The sequence below is a fragment of the Carlito syrichta genome, unplaced genomic scaffold (assembly GCF_000164805.1).
Source record: "Carlito syrichta isolate Samal-C Ts95f unplaced genomic scaffold, Tarsius_syrichta-2.0.1 Scaffold306749, whole genome shotgun sequence".
In the NCBI taxonomy this organism is placed as follows: domain Eukaryota; kingdom Metazoa; phylum Chordata; class Mammalia; order Primates; family Tarsiidae; genus Carlito; species Carlito syrichta.
Window position 1 is genome coordinate 404,541 of NW_007250845.1, and position 19,081 is coordinate 423,621.

Below are 19,081 nucleotides of genomic sequence, written 5' to 3' on the forward strand. Positions count from 1 at the left end.
GGGCTCAGGGAATCCACTCACCTCAGTCTCCCAAAGGTGCAGGATTACAGGCTGAGCCACCGAGCCCGGTTTACTGCCCTTTTAAAAGTCCTCTGTTCTCTGTCTAATCATCTCCCGCCCCCCAGACCCTGGAAATCACTGGTCTTATTGTCTCCAAAATTTTGCTTTTTCTTGGATGTCAAATAGCTGGAATCATGCACTACTTAGCCTTTTCAGACAGGCTTCTCTCATTTAGTAATGTGTATTTAACTTTCCTCCATGTTTCTTCACGACTTTATAGCTCATTTCTTTGTGGTGTTAAATAATATTTTATTTAACTGAATGTACTGCAGTTTATTTATTCATTCACCTACTGAAGGGCATCTTGGCTGATTTGAAGTTTTGGCAGTTATGAATAAAGTTGCAGGCTTTGAGTGGATGTAAGTTTTCAACTCCTTAGGGTAAATACCAAGGAGTGTAGTTGCTAGATTGTATGATAAGAGTATGTTTAGTTTTGTAAGAAACCACCAAACTGTCTTTCAAAGTGGCTGAACCATTTTGCATTCCTACTTGTAGTGAATGAGAGTTCCTGTTGCTCTGTGTCCTTGCCAGCATTTGGTGGTGTCAGTGTTCTGGGTTTTGGGCACTCTAATAGGTGTGCAATGGTGTTTCCTTATATTAATTTGAACTTCTGGATGACATATGGCATAGAGTATCTTCTCATATACTTATCTGCCATTTGTATATCTTCTTTGGTGAGGTGTCTGTTAAGGTCTTTGACCCATTTTTAAATTGGATTCCTTATTTTCTTATTGCTGAATTTTACGGGTTCTTTGTGTATTGTGAATAGCAGTCCTTTATTAGTTCTGACTTTTGCAAATATGTTTTTAAAATAAAATATCTAGTTATACCAGTACCACATGTTCAGTGATGAAAATCTGAAAAATTCACTAAAGAACAAATAAAAATCATCCATACACCTATCACCGGCAAGTAGCAATGGTTAACTTTCTGGTTGATTTTTTAAAATATATCTATTTTGGGGCACATATACTTAATACTTGTTTTTGTTGAAGATTAACACTTTACTGGAGACTTTAAATACCTTTGTTTCAAACATGTATACATTAAACATATTTTTTCTAGTATCAATTAAAAGAACTATATTTGTAAATCTATAATTTCAAGGTCATTCCAACCCACTTTTGTATTTAGCTCCAGTGTATCTCAAGTCCCGCTCACAACTCATGTGCCTCAGTGTCAGATAAGTCATGCATGTTTATGAGGGTATAGGGATTATCAAAACTAGAGACTACAGGTTTCTCCTGAAGAAATTCACATTCCGAATTTTTAAACCACCGTGTTGGCCAACCATACAAGTCTTCAGGCTCCGACCACACCACTCTGCTCTTTCCTGAAAAGCTGGTTGGTGTCTCTGCAAAAATTTTGGCCTATTTTTCTTTTACTTTTTTGTTTTTTAAATTTGGAGTGACCAAACTTTAGTTGCCTCCTCTCCAGTGCCATCACTTGCTTTTTCTTCCCTCAGATGCCCTTCCTCCACCTGTGTGACTTATTCTGTTTGGGCTGCCACAACAAAAGACTATCGAAAGGGTAGCTCATAAACCACAGAAATGGATTTCTCACAGTTCTGGAGGTTGGAAGATCAAGATCAATGCACCGCAGACACAATGTCTGTTGAGGGCCCATTTTCTGGTTCATAGATGGTGCCTTCTCACTGTGTCCTTACATGGTAGAAGGGCTGTCTTTCTAATACTTCAAGATAGACATAATTTAAAGAAATCTGGGTTGCATAGAAGTTTTATATTGCCTTCTAAGTTCTTGCTTTCCCTAGCTGAGCACCACCAGCACAGACAATACAATAAAAGCAGGTCTAGCAAAGACCTTGATACAGAACACTTGTACTTCTCCCTCTCCACTTTGGATGAAACTTAGATAGCTCGTATTACCTAAACCACTGGACAGTAGGGTGAGTCAGTCAAGTTCTTGGTGCAGTTTTTACAAGATGGAAGCAATGAAGTCAATTTTCCCTGTCCTGCTGAACCTCTACCCAACCCCAGTGTATGCCTAGAACAGCGATTTTCCCTAACAAGGTGAACTTGGGGCAAGATTTCCTTTTTATTTATTTTTTTAAAAGTACTTATTTCTGAAACTTATTGTTTTGTTAAAAAAGTTAATACGTATGAATATAACCTTATTTTTTATTTCACATCATACATTGTTTTAATTGTCTTTATTATTTTATCTTAGACAAAAAGGGCTACAGATTCAGATAATTCTATATCAGAAAGAGATTTAGAGAACGTGCTTTCCATCACTTATTAAACAGAGTAATTGAATAGTGTAAGGTTGTACTGTACTGTCACTCTGGGCTTAGTCATGAAAACAGTCATGATATGTTCTATATCAAGCAGGAAGTTCATAGAGAAATTTAGGCTTATACAAATGTGGGAAAAGTTGGAGAAGTAAAGATCTGAGGTGGCAGGATCAGAAAAACAACCTGAGCAGGGGAAGATAACCATATGTACACTGCAGCGAAGACATCTGGACACCTACCATGTCTGACCACCTTCCAAGAATAATGGCGTTTGCTTTCCTTGTGACTTCCAAGTCTTAGGTGGTTTCCTGTCATTGACAGACTGTCACCTGAATCTATAGGGAAGGGGATTTTGAGGAATATAACTCTGAACCTTAGAAGGGACTGGTGATGATGGCACCAAGTTAATCTGGTACCGTTGCCTACCTAATTCACGGCACTTGTTCATTCTGTCACTCCCATCTTTCTTGATCTTTTCCTAGACTCTAATGTATATGTCTCAGTGGTCATTAAGCAACCTTGGAGTCTTGACACTTTATACTTTTTCACTGAATCATTTTACATTGCTTTCTGTAGCTATAGACCTTTTCTGAGTTATTTTAAAATAATACTAGCAGCCGGGCTCGGTGGCTCAGCCTGTAATCCCATGCCTTGGGAGGCTGAGTTGCATGGATTGCTTGAGCCCGTGAGTTCGAGACCCACCTGGGCAGGCGAGACCTCATCTCTACAATAAATCAAAAAATTAGCCGGGTCTGGTAGCGTGCACCTGTAGTTCCAGCTACTTGGAAGCCTGAGGTGGAAGGATCACCAGAGCCCAGCGGGTCGAGGCTGTGGTGGCCGGGAGCGGCCACTGCACTCCAGTCTGGGCAACAGAGTGAGACTCCAACTCAAAAATAATAATAATAATAATAATAAAAATAAAATAACACTAATTTTATTCCATACCTATTTCTTGTTAAACCTGAGGTAGGTTCACTCCTTAAACATTTCTTGTGTCTTATTACCTACTTGATCATAGCTCCAGGTCATTACAGCTACAAATATGAATTTCATCAATAATTTCAATTCTCAGAATTGATAAAGAGATGTATAAATAAAGACTGCATGAATAATTATTCTGAAATACTGAGAAATCTCAATGTTTGCATTTGCTGGATTCTTTGAGACCAAAGTCCAAAGTGAGATTACAGAACAGAATCTTGTTTTGCAAATTGATAGAGGAAATTTTTTTAAATTTTAGAGATGTGAGGTATAATTCAGGGTTAGATATATAAATGTTCATTATGCAGGTACCCTTGTTGATGAGGTGTGTCCCCCTCCCCTGGCAGTTTCTCTCAACTTCCAATCCCAAACCCCCTCCCCTGGCAGTTTCTCACTACTGCCAACCCCTTTATTATAGTATTATGAGCGAGAACATGTGGTACTCAGTTCTTTGTTTCTGTGATAGATCACTGAGTATGATAGACTCTAAATCCATCCAGGTTGCTGCAAAGTCCATATGTTTGTCCTTTATGGCTGCATAATATTCCATTGTGTACATGCTGCCCATCAAAACTGGATGGGATAAAAAAATGTAGAGAAAATATTGATGTGGTACTTAACCTACTGGTCTGAACCCAGTGAGCTAAACTCTGTCTGTCCGTGGTTAAAACTGTTCATAAATAACCACCCTTATATAACTCCCTCTTTACCCACTCACCTGTAAATCGTTTGAAAATCTCCCATGACCACGCAGATGATGAATCACTGAAACTCTGCTCAGTACAGTATTTTTACTTGTGATTATCCATTGCTTTCCAAGTGACTCATTAGAAAAACTTGTCCAATTTGGGTATGCACAGTTTGAATCCTAAGTGATTGAGAAGTTTGATTTGATTTACAGAGAAATTGAGTAGTGAATAATCATATTCTGGTGAGTATTCTTCCTTTTAGTAGAAGGCTTTATAAAATTTAAAAATTGATCAAAATTTGTGAACTGAATGCATTTTCTTGCGAACAGTTTTAGTTATGATTGAAATATAAATTATGTACATATGAATAATTTGTTTATATCTTTTTTGATCAATAATTATTCAGGTTATATTAGTGTTATGATGTGGAATTAAATGCTAGCAGCCCAAAATTATGTAATTATATTTGGTCTCAATACAAAAAAGTTTGGCATGTAAAGATGATACTTGATGTTAGTTGTAAAATAACATCAGTAAGTAGGTGGCTAATACTCACTGGTCCACTATTTCTTGTAAGATAGTTAAGTTTTAAACAATTGTTTTCTAAACATGTCAGGCAAGCCAAATATTAGATGCAGGGGTGGCTTTGAATTCAGAATTATATTCAGAGTGTCATGTGAGATCATCAGATTTACTAAAGAATTATTTTGGGCTTTAAGACTTCATGTGCTCTTTAAACAGAGCAGACAGCATGTAGATTATTCAGTGATACCTGAAAATATCCACCTTGACAGGTAAATATTGGGAAGATGGATTCACCCATTGAAAAGTGGAACCTAATAATTGGCAACTTGGCTTTAAAACAGGTAAGTGGTATATATGTTTGTTTTCAGATCTTGGCTTTGCGGATATTGAGTATTACCTGTAAGATTGGTATAAATTTTAGTACTATGACTTTACCATTTAATTGTTTCAGAAAACACCAAAACAATAATTTAATACTTTGAAAAATAAATGGAATAAATGAATACTCAGGACTTCTGAAAGCTATTCTTTCTCCAAAAATGGATCACATTTTTTTAAATATGAAAAATATGTAATATTTTTAATGTAATGCTTTTTATCATGTGTGATAGAATTAGAATTTGTGTTAATTTGATACAAATATTTAACACTTAATTGCTTAAGTGTTATTTTTCTGCTTCATTTTTTTAAGTAAATCATCTGCTTAATTGAACTGAGCTCTTTTCTCTATATTATGGGTAGCCATTTGTCTAAGTTGAGTTTTCATTAATTTTTTAATGTTACTAGTGTTACTATAAACAAATACATTAAATTACTGATTACATATGCACTAAGCCATGGATTGTGTATAATCTACATCTCTTTCTAATCTCAGGTGAGTGTCTCTTCTTCTCTCCCTCTACCCTCTTCAATCTCCAAGACAGAAGACTGCAGCTACCCCCAGCAATTCTCTAGCTAGTGTGAGCTTAGGGAATGCACACGGATTTTGATGTTAGCTTAACTAGGACATATTGTTGAGAACATGGTTGCAAGAACGTAATTTCATGTTATGGATTTCAAGGACAAAAAAGTAAAGGAATTTTTTGAACATCTGTGCAACTGCCTCAAAGATCAGAGGTTTGGAAATAAGAACAACTGGGATCTAACCTCAGCTCTAATATTAACCAGCTCTATAACCTTTGTTAATTTGCTTGACCTTTCTGGACTTCACTTTCCTTTTAATTCACAGTATTGCATTATATATGTCTAAGATCCTTTTAGCTTGAAATTGTAGGAATCTATGCAGGGGTAATAATCAAAATATTTAACAACTAGTGGGATACTATAAATAATATGTAAACATAAAGATTTGAAATGGATTTTATTATTTATTTATTTACTTATTTATTTTTGAATCAGGGTCTCACTCTGTGGCCCAGGCTGGAGTCCAGTGGCACGATTGACTCACCACAGCCTCAACCTCTTGGGCTCAGGCAATCCTTCTGCCTCAGCCTCCCTCCCGAGTAGCTGGAACTGCAGGCATGTGCCACCACACTTGAATAATTTTTTTAATTTTTGTAGAGATGAGGTCCTCTTATGTTGCCCAGTCTGATCTTGAACTTCCGAGCTCAAGCAGTCTTCCCTCCTCAGCTTCTCAGAGTGTTGAGATTATAGGCATGAGCCACCATACCCAGCCTCATTTTATTCTTTAAATACTCTAAAGTCTTACAAAGTAATATGTTGTAGTGTCAATTATTTATCACATCATTCTAATGATTTCCATCTCAGCTTTTGATTTTTCTCCCACTTTTAGTCTTCACCCTTCCCTTGTCATCCTGTCTCCCTGCAAATGTTGGTCAGGATGAGAGTCTGACGTGACTGGGGATTTGCTGACCCTAGTTGCCTTAGCCGGAAGTCTGTGTCTTTATCTGCCTCACTCACCAAGCACATATGATGAACAGGGAATCAGGACACAATTGGTGCCAGCCAATGTGAACTAAGCCATAGGTTGGAGCCCAGTTACCAGCAGACAAAACGAGCAGAAGATGGAAGGATGGGCGTGAGGATGGAGGGACTTTGGCTAAAGCTGGCAAAGGGCCGATGACTGTGGGAGGGGAGTGGGGTGGACTGCCATAAGGCCTCTCTGCCTGGAGGCTGGCTGTGGAGGGTGGAGGTGGGGAAGAGTGGAGGTGACAGAGGGGCTCACGCTTTCACTTACTGTGGGGTATCAAATGGGGTCCCAGACGGATTACCTGTCACAGATTTCTTCACAATTGTGTAGAACAGCCACCTTGACAGTTGCACAGGTAGTCAAATAAAGCAAAGCCCCAGTCCCATCTCAGGAGCCTGGCCTCCCCAGGGGATGTGTCCTGTACCAACATCTGTTCAGGCCTGCAGCTCCCATGAGTCTCCCCAGCTGCTCCTTGAACCCAGATTTTGCTTTATCTTTGGTACAATTAGTCTTTTTCAATGAGTCATTCTCTTGCTGGTTTATAGTACAGGACATTCTTATCTCAGCTGTGTGCTTTCCTGTCTTTGAAATAGATGTGCGCACACACACACATACACACACACACATTCCATAATGTCTGCAGCAGGCTCCCCAGCTTGTGATCCAGTGTCAGGCCAGGAAAAACTTGGAATTGCAGTGCTAGTATTTATATTATGTATTAATTCTACTGCTCTAAAGTACTATTATGTTCTTTACTAACCAGTATGAAAAGACTGAAATATTCTGACAATGGTTGCAGCCATAGTGGTGCTTCCAGCTTGAATCTCAGCTCTGAATTTGCAGGTGACTGGCAGGGTCTGTAACAAAAGACCATGGGGCTGGAATCCAGACTATCTGGACTCTGCAGTCCTGGTTCTTCTGTTAATACCATATGACAGGGTCAGGCAACTTCAGAGATTTTTCACTGAAGATTTTTCACTGCTGGGGTCCTGGATTCCAGCACATGGGTTTGTGTCAGAGAGTTTGTGGATGCCAAGACATTCTACTCCAAATATTGGGTGCCCCTGTGTGTTCCTAGAGGAAAGGATCTCTATTTTCTGGAGTTATTTCCAGATGGTCAAAGGAGCCCATGACACAAACAGCCAAGCATCAGTGGGATGAATGATTCCCTTGGGGTTTTTTTCAGCTCTGACATGCTAGTAATCTGAGTCCAAGAGTTTGCAGTCAGTGTTGCTTCCCTTAGTTGCAAGATTTTTTTGTGTTTTGTTGTTGTATGTTTGTGTATGTGTGTGTTTGTTTTGGAGTCAGGGTCTCACTCTGTCATCCAGGCTGGAGTGCGTCATCACAGCCTCAGCCTCCTGGGCTCAGCCGATCCTTCTGCCTCAGCCTCCAGGGTAGCTGGGACTGCAGGCACCTGCCACCACACCTGGCTAATTTTTACATTTTTGTAGGGACAAGGTCTTGTTATATCTCCCAGGCTGGTCTTGAGCTCCTGGGCTCAAGCAGCCCTCCTGCCTCAGCCTCCCAAAGTGCTGGAATTACAGGTAGAAGCCACTGCACCTGCTGGCCTTAGTTGCAGGTTTTGCATGTTGCTTTGTGTCAAAACTGTAGAAAGTACTTTATATAGTTCTATAATTAATTTACATCTCAAAGTTGAATGTCATCATTTTCAGTTTACAGATTAGGAACTGAAATTTTCATAGCACAAATCAGGATTATGATTATTTGTGAGGTTATTTTTGAATGTCTATCTCTCCCACTGACCAAAAACCTTGTGAGTGCAGGAACTGAATCTATTTTGCCCACTGTTGTAGCACAACACCAAGCATAGCACATTGTCCTTAGTGGAACCTAAATAAATACTCATTGAATGAATGAATTGAAATAACTTGCCACAGTCTCTTGCCAACTCTGCCTCTAGAGTCAGACTTTAGATGTATGGACTGGGTACTTCTCAGTCTGAAGGTGGGACTTTCTTAGATAATCTGTGGGTTATACCATCAGTACCACGTGGGGTGCTTGTTAAAACCAGATTTCTGGCCTCCATTCCATATGTGTTGTCACCAGATCAGGGCGGTTTGAGAACTCACCAGGCGTGGTTGCGCATACCTGTAGTTCCAGCTACTTGGAATGCTGAGGCGGAAGGATCACCAGAGCCCAGCAGGTTGACGCTGGGGTGGCTGTGAGTGTGCCACTGCACTCTAGCCTGGGTGACAGAGTGAGACTCCAACTCAAAAAAAAAAAAAAAAAAAATATGGTAGTTACTCTAAAAGGTAATGTTGCTCAATTACCATATGCAATACTTTTTCAAATTTCATATGTAAAATTTACATAATCAAACATAATTTAGTTGGACTTATCTAAAAATTTTTTAGGTTCAAGCAACAGTCGTTGGCTTTCTAGCAGCCGTGGCAGCAATTATATTGGGCTGGATTCCAGAGGGAAAATATTACCTGGACCATTCCATACTCCTGTGCTCTAGCAGCGTGGCAACAGCCTTCATTGCCTCCCTTCTGCAGGGTGAGTGAACTCTTGAACATCTGGTCTGCCGTCTTTTACTTTTAAGTGATTTATTTTTCAAAATGATGACTTTTTATTTAAATGATACTTGTTAGTCATAAATACAACAGAAAAAAGTTATCTGAAAACTTAAAAAATATCTTAATTAGTCCAGGTATGTTTATATTTCATTATTTTAAAACTTGGTATAGAACAGGTTTTTCTGACGTTGTCCCCTGGCCTTAGGCAGTCTCAGATAGTTCCTGAAAATGATTGGGAAAACAGCCTAGACATTCATTTGTTCCTATAAGTTAAATTAATTGAGAAACCCCTTTCTGGAAATCATGCAGGAGATTTACTGGCTTGTCACTTGAGTAGCAACAAGTGTTCCAAGAATCCTGAGTCAAAAACAGTGCCTCTGTTAAAAATTTCTTAAGTTTCAGATTTCAAAAAGATTTCATCACTGTTTCTGTGGCATTACAAATATATCCTTATGCTTAAGACAGCATATTGTTGGCTATAGAATTTTAAAGAGCCAGAAGGTTTTAAAAATAAACTACATTAGAACTTTTTAGTTGAGTTATCTTTCTTAATATCTATTTATTTATTTATTTGAACTTTACACTAGAGAGTTAGCTTGGTTCTTTTTATTTTATAATTGCCGTCTCCTCACCCTTACATCATCAGTAAAGCTAAAAATAGAAGATTGTCACATCAAGTGATCATGCAACACAGCTAATTTTTTTTGGCTAGGTTCTGGGCATTTTTGGGAATCTTACTAAAATTAACACTTGACTTTCAAAATATTTTCAAGCATTTTGTTTTAGTACTTAAATTTTATTAGGGGTAGTTTCTTGTCTTTATATAGAAATACTAGAGCTGAATGGAGAGAACACTTGAGAACACTGGCCAAAGTAGAGAGATGTTAAGCTATTGGAAAATTAAATTTCTGGTTAAAAAAAAAAGTTACAGCATCAGCACTCTATTTCTTCAGGTTTATTTGCTTCTGTTGTTCTTTCTGATTTTGTTTCATCTAGAAAGTATTGTTTAAAATTTTTCAGTCGAACAAGTGTTTGAAATGCCTAGCCTTTTCTTTTTTTCTTTTCTTTTTTTTTTTGAGTTGGAGTCTCACTCTGTTACCCAGACTGTAGTGCAGTGGCCGCTCCCAGCCACCACAGCCTTGACCTACTGGGCTCTGGCGATCCTTCCGCCTCAGCCTTCCAAGTTGCTGGAACTACAGGCGCACACTACCATGCCTGGCTACTTTTTTGATTATTGTAGAGATGAGGGCTCGCCAAGTTGCCCAGGCGGGTCTCGAACCTGCGGGCTCAGGCAATTCACTTACCTCAGCCTCCCAAAGCGCAGGATTACAGGCTGAGCCACCGAGGCTGGCTAGCCTTTTCAAAACTATTGAAAATTTCAGTTTTTAAACTGCATTTGTTTAAAACATCTTACTTTGAATAATATGTGTTCAAATTTTATTATAACTTGACCTTTATAACCACCTTAATATATATAAAGCAGATTACAGGCTGAGCCACCGAGCCCGGCTCTTAGGCAAGAATTTAAACCCTACTTCTCTACTTAGTTTTATTGTCTATAAAATAAGTATCCTGGAATAAAACATTTAGAATCATTTTTACTCTAAAAATGTGAAATTTTGTTCATTTTTTTTCTTGTAGCCATATTTAGGTTTCCATCTTGATTTATGATTAACACATAAATAAACTAAACATTTAACATTTTCTCTGTACTGCATCCTCTTAATGAATGTGTTAGCGTGAGAACATCTATACAATTGGGTGTAGATATGTGTCATCATTTTTTCTCCCATTTGTATGATTCAAGAGAATCAAGATGTAAAAGTGTATGTACACAGTCACATTTTCCATCTTCTGTTCTCTTGTGGGTTATAGACAGAGACTGCATTTAAAGAATATCTTTTGCCGGGCTCAGTGGCTCAGCCTGTAATCTCGCACCTTTGGGAGGCTGATGCGAGTGAACTGCCTGAGCCCGCGGGTTCGAGACCCGCCTGGGCAACTTGGCGAGACCTCATCTCTACAATAAATCAAAAATCAGCCGGGCGTGTTATCGCGCGCCTGTAATTCCGGCCACTCGGAAGACTGAGGCAGAAGGATCGCGGGAGCCCAGCAGGTTGAGGCTGCGGTGGCCGGGAACGGCCACTGCACTCCAGTCTGGGTGACTGAGTGAGACTCCAACTCAAAAAAAAAAAAAAAAAAAAAGAATATCTTTTACAAAGCCTTGTGTTTTGGCCTTCAGTGTTTAAATTTTAATTATGTCCTCCTTCTTAATACTTAAGTATTCATTTTTAAATAATGAAATGAAGCAAGCATTTCTAGCTACCATATGTGAACAAATCTGCTTTTGTTGGTCTTTTTCCCAGTTGCTATGCATATAAATATGACTCACCTTTTTTTTTGATGTTTTCATACTTTGAGAGTTGAAATTAAAATCTCTGAATTTTATACACACAAATACATTATATCAGATATACCTATCGCAAAATTTTAGATTTAATGTAATTTTAGTAGCATTTGGTTCTTTAAATGGAACATTGAACTTCTTAAATCTTCTATGATTTCCATTAGGAATTTGTTGAAAGGCATTTTGCCAAAGTGTTAGAGTAAATGTTTTTCTTGCTTTAGTCAGCTTATTTAAGCAGTCTAACTGGAACTGATATGCTATTTATCTGTCCTATGTATTTTGGTATTTGGGGGACTGATTTTTTTTTTTTAAATCATAGTATAGAAAGTAATGAACATTCTTTCTTCTAGGAATAATAATGGTTGGGGTTATTGTTGGTTCAAAGAAGACTGGTATAAATCCTGATAATGTTGCTACACCCATTGCTGCTAGTTTTGGTGACCTTATAACTCTTGCCATATTGGCTTGGATCAGTCAGGGTTTGTACTCCTGTCTTGGTAAGTTGACTTGAAACTACATATTGTGTTATTTGGAGTCTTCTTTAAATATTGTTGCAGCATTGCCATGAATCCATCTGTATTAGATCTGTCATCTGTATTAGAACTGTAGATGAGACTGATTAGAACATTTGTTGTACACCTATTTTGTGTTGTGATTCTCACAAATTTTTTCTCTTCTGATAGAGTTTAAAACTTAGTAAGATGAGCATTATCATCTCTAGTTTTAGATGAGAAAACCAAGGCCCATAGAAGTTACCCAAGTTTATGCAAATACTGGTAGAAAGATTGCATACAGGTCAGTCACATACTCAGTCCTGCCCTTTCTGATGTGCAGCCATCAGGAGCCAGCCTACGGTGTTCTGTGGTGTGTGTTGAACTGCTGTCTCAGAATATGAGGTTATAGTAGTACTTGAAGTTTACCAGTTGGATGCTTTTTCCTCATCAAAAAGTAGCTTCGGGGCAGTTAACAAAAAGAAAAAAAGAATCATCATGAAAATTAGCCTGAATGCTCTGTGAAGTAGTAGCCATCTTATATTTGTAATTTCTGATAAACAGTGAAAAAGTATTTATAGAATCTAATGAATTGTTTTAGTGCAAATGTGTATTCTGGGACTACTGTTGATGGTAAATGAATGTGATTTGTAAGCAGTGGTTAAATGCTAAAAGTTGTGGCTTCTTTTTTTTTAAATTTAGTGTCAAAATAAAAAAATAAAAAGAAACTGAAACCCACAGCAATATAAGAAAAAAATATAACATAGTTTATAAGCCAAGCCAAAGGCAAGCAATTATTCATATATCCTCACATATGTTCATGGGTTCTATACAGATTTATGGTATATTTAAAAATAAATGTTAAGTACATTTAGTTTGAATAAGTTAGGTTCTTAGATATGTACTCTTGAAATAAAGGAAGGGCTTTAACCTATTATACAATCTTTGGAGATATTGAGAGTTTTGTTTAATATATAAAATTGTCTTAAGCTGTTTGCAAGTAGCATAAACACAATATTTAATAAGATTTAATATGTATGTTCAAGGAAACATTTTCTTGTTTTGAAGTTAAAGATGCATTCACTTGAAGTAAGGTATAAGACAATAAATGATCAATGACCTAAATGTAAGATCTTATTCCCAAAGGTCTTGGCTTTTTCTTGTACAATAGACAAGGAGTTAATTATATGTGTTCAGGTATATTAAGGTTAATGCTTAGCTCCCTTCTCTCCCACTCAAAAAAACACAGAAAATGACAGTTACATTACTAAATGGATCATCATAAAGCTACTCCAATTTATACTGTTGAGATGATATATGGGTTATCTTTTTTCCTTCTCTGAACTATTATACAACTTAGAAATAGATGCTGAAGTCTGAGATTGAAATATTAACTTATAGCTAGTATTAGGAAATGTTTCAATATTTTTCTCTTACTCTTTAAACCCACCCACTCACGGGTAGACAGCTGGACAACTTGTAGTCCTCACTCCATAGGAAAAAGCTGTTAGGTGTATTGGGGAAGGGAGACTGTCATCAATAGAATGGATCCCAAAAGAGAAAGCCACTTAGGGCATGAGTTAGGCATGAGCTCGTGCCCTTTCCCTCATCTTACCAATTCGAGAAATCTCTCCGATGTTGAGGAGGAGAAAAGAAAGGGAAAGAGGAGTAGCAGAGTTTGAAGGGTCTCTTTCCAATATTATTAAGAGGGCAGAAATCCTGTGGTTTTGCCCCAAAACATGGAGAGTAGTAATGGTTCTGGGATGGCTTCCCCTATAGAAAAGAAAGGTATATTATTTTCACACTTGAGTACTTTAATTATAATTAAGTCATTTGCAACACATTTCTCAGCCATTTGCTAAATATCAGGTGTCTCCTCAGTTGAAGACAGTAGAAAAAAAGAGAATGCCATTGAAGAATGTTATCATAATAAATATGACCAGTGTTATAATGATACAGGCTAAGTACTATGAGATTCTAGAAGATAAACAACTGGCGAAGAAAAAATATGCGCTGACTTAAAAAAAATTTTTTTTTCATTACACAAGTGGTAAACTCTCCTTATAAAATACTTAATCATAATGGTTTGCCATCTAAAGCTTTCAATATTCTGAATGCTATATGAGGGGAACCAAAAAAACCCCAGAATTATCTTTTGGATAAGATAATTGGAAGGCAGACCCCTTGTACTGGCTTCCTCTGCTAGGTATGTGTTCTAGGAACCCATTGACCTCAGTGTACCAGCTGGCATTGTCGTGAGAGGCTGCATTTGGCTTCAGTGAATTTTTTTTGGAGATTCTTTCAACACATTTGCCCGTTTCATGATGGATGATTTACAGATGCACCTGCCCACATTGTACTGAGTGTTCAGCAGTTTTGGACCAAAAACAACATGACCCCATACCCTACCCTTCTTTTTCACCCAATCTTGCCTGGAGCATTTTTTTTTTCCTGGATGAAAAAAGCCCTCAAGGGGAAACATTTTGCCAGTGTGGAAGAGGTGAGACCAAAAACGGCAGAAGCACTAAATAGCATCAAAATTGATGCGTTCAAAAACGGTTTTGAGCAGTGGAAAAAGCATCTTGATAGGTGTGTTGCATCAAACAAAGAATACTTTGAAGGTGACTGAAGTTTAAACATGTAAGAATTAATATACAATTTTTAAATAAATAAGTACTGTGTCTTTTTGGGTTCCCCTTCATGCAGTGATACATTAATAGCTTAACTGGATCCAGAAATAAAAAAGTAAAGTGGAATATTATTACAAACCATTATTTTGAAAAATAGTAGTATTAAATTTTGTTTAGGAGTTTCTAGGCATTTTCTTGTCTTTCAAAAGTTGGCTCAAAGTAACTCAAGATGAATTAATTAATGTTGTATCTCTTACATTTTTTTCTATATCATTGATTCCTCTAAAGGGATATATTTTACATGGGCTGCAGATCAATTCCATAGTTAATTTAACAGTTAAAGGTGCTTCTGAAGTGTTGGTGTTATGGGATTGCTAGTGTGTCTGTGTGTGAGCACTAGGGGGCCTCATAGGACCAGCAGTTGGATGCTTCATGTTTTTGTTCAAAACACAGAGATGATAAACAGGTACATTTAAATTCCAAGTCCTCATTCATGCTGGTGAAAAGCCTCGCTCTCGGAAGCAAAGTTTAATTCCTGAACTATATTGAAAAAACCTAGCAGTCTTTAGAGATAAACCGATTTCGTGATAGTTATAGGCTTTGGTTATAGAGGCCATGTATTATATGGCTCTCAAAGAACTAGACATCAAAGAAAGTCTTAGGGGGTCAGTTCATCAAGAAGATATAGCAATTGTAAGTATATATGCACACAACATTAGACCATCCAAATATACAAAGCAATTGTTAATAGATCTGAAGGGAGAAATAGACAGCGATACAATAATAATACGGGACTTCAGTACCCTACTTTCAACAATGAATAGACTGTCCAGGCAAAATCAAGAAGGAAACATTGAACTTGAATGACACTTTAGACCAAATGGACCTAAAAGATATATACAAAACAATCCATCCAACGGCAGCAGAATATATGTTCTTCTCAAGCATGCATGAAACATTATCTAGGATAAATCATATGTTAGGCCACAAAACAAGTCTTAACAAAGAAAGTTTTAAGAAGATTGAAATCATATTAAATTTCTTTTTTGTTTGTTTGTTTTTTGAGTTGGAGTCTCACTCTGTCACCCAGACTGGAGTGCAGTGGCCACTCCCGGCCACCTCAGCCTCGACCTGGTGGGCTCCGGCGATCCTTCCACCTCAGCCTTCCGAGTAGCTGGAACTACAGGCATGCGCTACCATGCCGGCTGATTTTTTGATTTATTGTAGAGATGAGGTCTCGCTGCCCAGGAGGGTCTCGAACCCGCGAGCTCAGGCAATCCACTCACCTCAGCCTCCCAAAGGCGTGGGATTACAGGCTGAGCCACTGAGCCCAACTAAATATCTTTTTTTAACCACAGTATAATTTATAGTTTATAAATCAATAACAAGAAGAAAACTGGAAAATTCACAGATATGTGGAAATTAAACAACATGCTCCTGAGCATTGGTCAAAGAAGAAATCTAAAAAGAAATTTAAAATGTATCTTGAGACAAACACAATGGAAACACAGCAAACCAAACCTGGGGGACACAGCAAAAGCATGTCTAAGGGGGAAGTTTGTAGTGATAAACGCCTACATTTAGGAAGAAGAAAGATCCCAAATAAACAACCTAATGTTATACCTCATGGAACTAGAAAAAGAAGACTAAACTACACCCAAAGTTAGCAGAAGAAAGGAAATAATAAGAATCTGAGCAGAAGTAAATCACATAGAGAACTGAAAAACTAAATAATAAATTCACAAAACTAAGAGTTTTGAAAAAATAAAATTGACACAGCCTTAACTAGACTAAGAAAAAAAAAGAAAGAAGACTCAACTAAACAAAATCAGAAATGAAAGTGAAGACATTACAATGGATGCCTCAGAAATAAGGATCATAAAGGACTATTATGGACAATTTTATGCCAACAGATTAGAAAACCTTGAGGAGACTGATAAATTCCTAGAAACTTATACCTACCAGTATTGAATCAGGAGGAAATAGAAAGCCTAAACAGACCAATAACAAATAGATTGAAGTAGTAATTAAGCTTTATTTATTTATTTATTATTATTATTTTTTGAGTTGAAGTCTCACTCGGTCGTCCAGACTGGAGTGCAGTGGCCGCTCCCGGCCACCGCAGCCTCGACCTGCTGGGCGTCAGCGATCCTTCCGCCTCAGCCTTCTGAGTAGCCGGAATTACAGGCATGCGCTACCATGCCTGGCTGATTTTTTGATTTATTGTAGAGATGAGGTCTCGCTGCCTGGGCGGGTCTTGAACCCGCAGGCTCAGGCAATCCACTCACCTCAGCCTCCCAAAGGTATGGGATTACAGGCTGAGCCACTGAGCCTGGCAAGCTTTTTTTTTTTTTCCCGCAAAGAAAAGCCCAGGACCAGATGGCTTCACAGCTGAATTCCACCAAACATTAAAATAATTAGTACCAAATCCTTCTTAAAATCTTCCCAAAAGATAGAACTAGAGGGAATACTTCCAAACTCATTTTATGAGACCAACATCACCCTAACACCAAAGCCAGACAAAGACACCACAAGAAAAGAAAAATAGAGGCTGATATCTCTGATAAACATAAACTGAAAAAATCTTCAATGAGATACTAGCAAACCTAATGCAATGATACAAAAAAATATTATACATCATGACCAAATGGGGTTTATCCCTGAGATGCAAGGTTGGTTTAACATTTGCAAATCATCAGTGTGATGCACCACAGTGTAATAAAATATATAGGTAGAAATTTAACAAAGGAGGTGAAATATCTCTACAATAAAAACTATAAAACATTAATGAAATAAATTGAAGTCACAAATAAATGGAAAGTTATCTCATGTTTATGGATTGGAGATGGAAAGAATTAGTATTGTTAAAATGCCCAAGCAATAGGGTAGTATGCTTTTTAATGGGCTACTGCAATCCCTATCCCAATTTCAATGGTGTTCTTTACAGAAATAGAAAAAAAAAAAAAAAAGAATGCTGAAATTCATATGGAACCACAAAAGACCCCAACTAACCAAAGCAATTTGGAGAAAGAAAAAGAAAGTTGGAAGCATCACACTTCCTGATTTCAAATTATATCACAAAGCTATAGTCATCAAAACAATATGGTACTGGCATAAAAATGGACATATATAACAATAGAACAGAATAGAGAGCCCAGAAGGAAACCCAAGCATATATGGTCAACCAATTTTTAACAGTGACCCCGAGAAGACACAATAGGGAGAGAATAGTCTCTTCAATAAATTGTGTTCGGAAAGCTGTGCATCCACATGTAGAAGAATGAAACTGGACCTTTATCTTACAAACACACAAAAATCAATTAAAAATGAATTAAAGATCTAAACATACCTGAAGCCATAAAAACTCCTAGAAGAAAAGGTCCTTGACATTGACCTTGGCAATGATTATTTCAAATATCACATCAAAAACTCAAGCAGTGAAAGTAAACTAAAACGTTTCTGCAAAGCAAAAGAAACAATCAACAAAATGGAAAGGCAACCTCTGGATTGGGAGAAATATTTGTGAACCATATATCTGATAAGAGGTTAATATCCAAAATACAAAAGGTGCTCACACGTAGCCACTTGACAGCTCAAAACAAATAACCCATTTTAAAAACGGGCAAAGGACCAGAATAGACGTTTCCCCCCAAGAGTACATAAAAATGACCAACAGGTACTCAACATCACTAATCATCAGGGAAATGCAAATCAAAACCACAATGAGATATCGCCTCATACCTGTTAGAACGGTTGTTACCACTAAGATGAGATATAACAAATGTTGGCAAGGATGTAACAAAAGGGAATCCTTGTACAGTGTTGGCAGAAATGGACACTGGTGCAGCTGTTATGGAAAACAGTGTACAGGTTCCTCAAAAAATTAAAAGTAGAACTACCAGAGGACCCAGCAATCTCCCTTGGGTATATACACAAAGGGAATGAGATCAGTACCTGGTAGAGATTTCCACACTCCCACATTCACTGCAGCATTATTTGTACTAGACACAATGTAGAAACAGCCTAAGTGTTCTTCAGTGGATGCTAGATAAAGAAAATGTGGTATGTATACAGTGGAATATCATTCTGGCTTAAAAAGGAGATCCTGCCATCTGCAACAACATGGATGAACCTGGAGGGCATTATATCTAGAGAAATAAGCCAGACACATAAAGAAAAATACTGCATGATTTCATTTATGTATGGAATCTTGAAACGAAGTCAGCTATATGGAAACAAAGAACAGAATGGTAGTTGTAGGGGGGGGGGTTAAGGGTGGGGTGAGGCAGGAAATGGGGAGATGTCGGTCAAAGGGTACAAAGTTGCAGTCAGGTAGGGTGAACACATCTAGAGATCCAGTGGGGACTACAGCTAGGAATATTGTATTATGCCTGGAAGTTTATCAGGAGAGTAAACTTAGGCGCACTTACCACAAAAAAGAGTAGGGGTGACAAATATCTGAGATGAAGGATGTTAATTCCCTTGATTGTAGTGACATTTCGCTTTGTATAAATCTGCCAAGATATCATGTTGTACACCTCAAGTATATACCAAAGAGAGAGGAAGAGGGGAGGGGA

The 19,081-nt window shown here is 37.7% G+C and overlaps 1 protein-coding gene across 1 annotated transcript in view; it reads left to right on the forward strand.

Annotated features, from left to right (window-relative positions):
* Positions 1-19,081, forward strand: part of SLC41A2 (solute carrier family 41 member 2) — a 148,987-nt gene that overhangs the window by 59,897 nt on the left and 70,009 nt on the right. Inside the window, exons 3-5 of the mRNA XM_008063330.2 lie at positions 4,779-4,850; positions 8,815-8,959; positions 11,734-11,880. Coding sequence (XP_008061521.1) covers positions 4,779-4,850; positions 8,815-8,959; positions 11,734-11,880 — 364 coding nt within the window. The remainder of the gene's footprint in view (positions 1-4,778; positions 4,851-8,814; positions 8,960-11,733; positions 11,881-19,081) is intronic.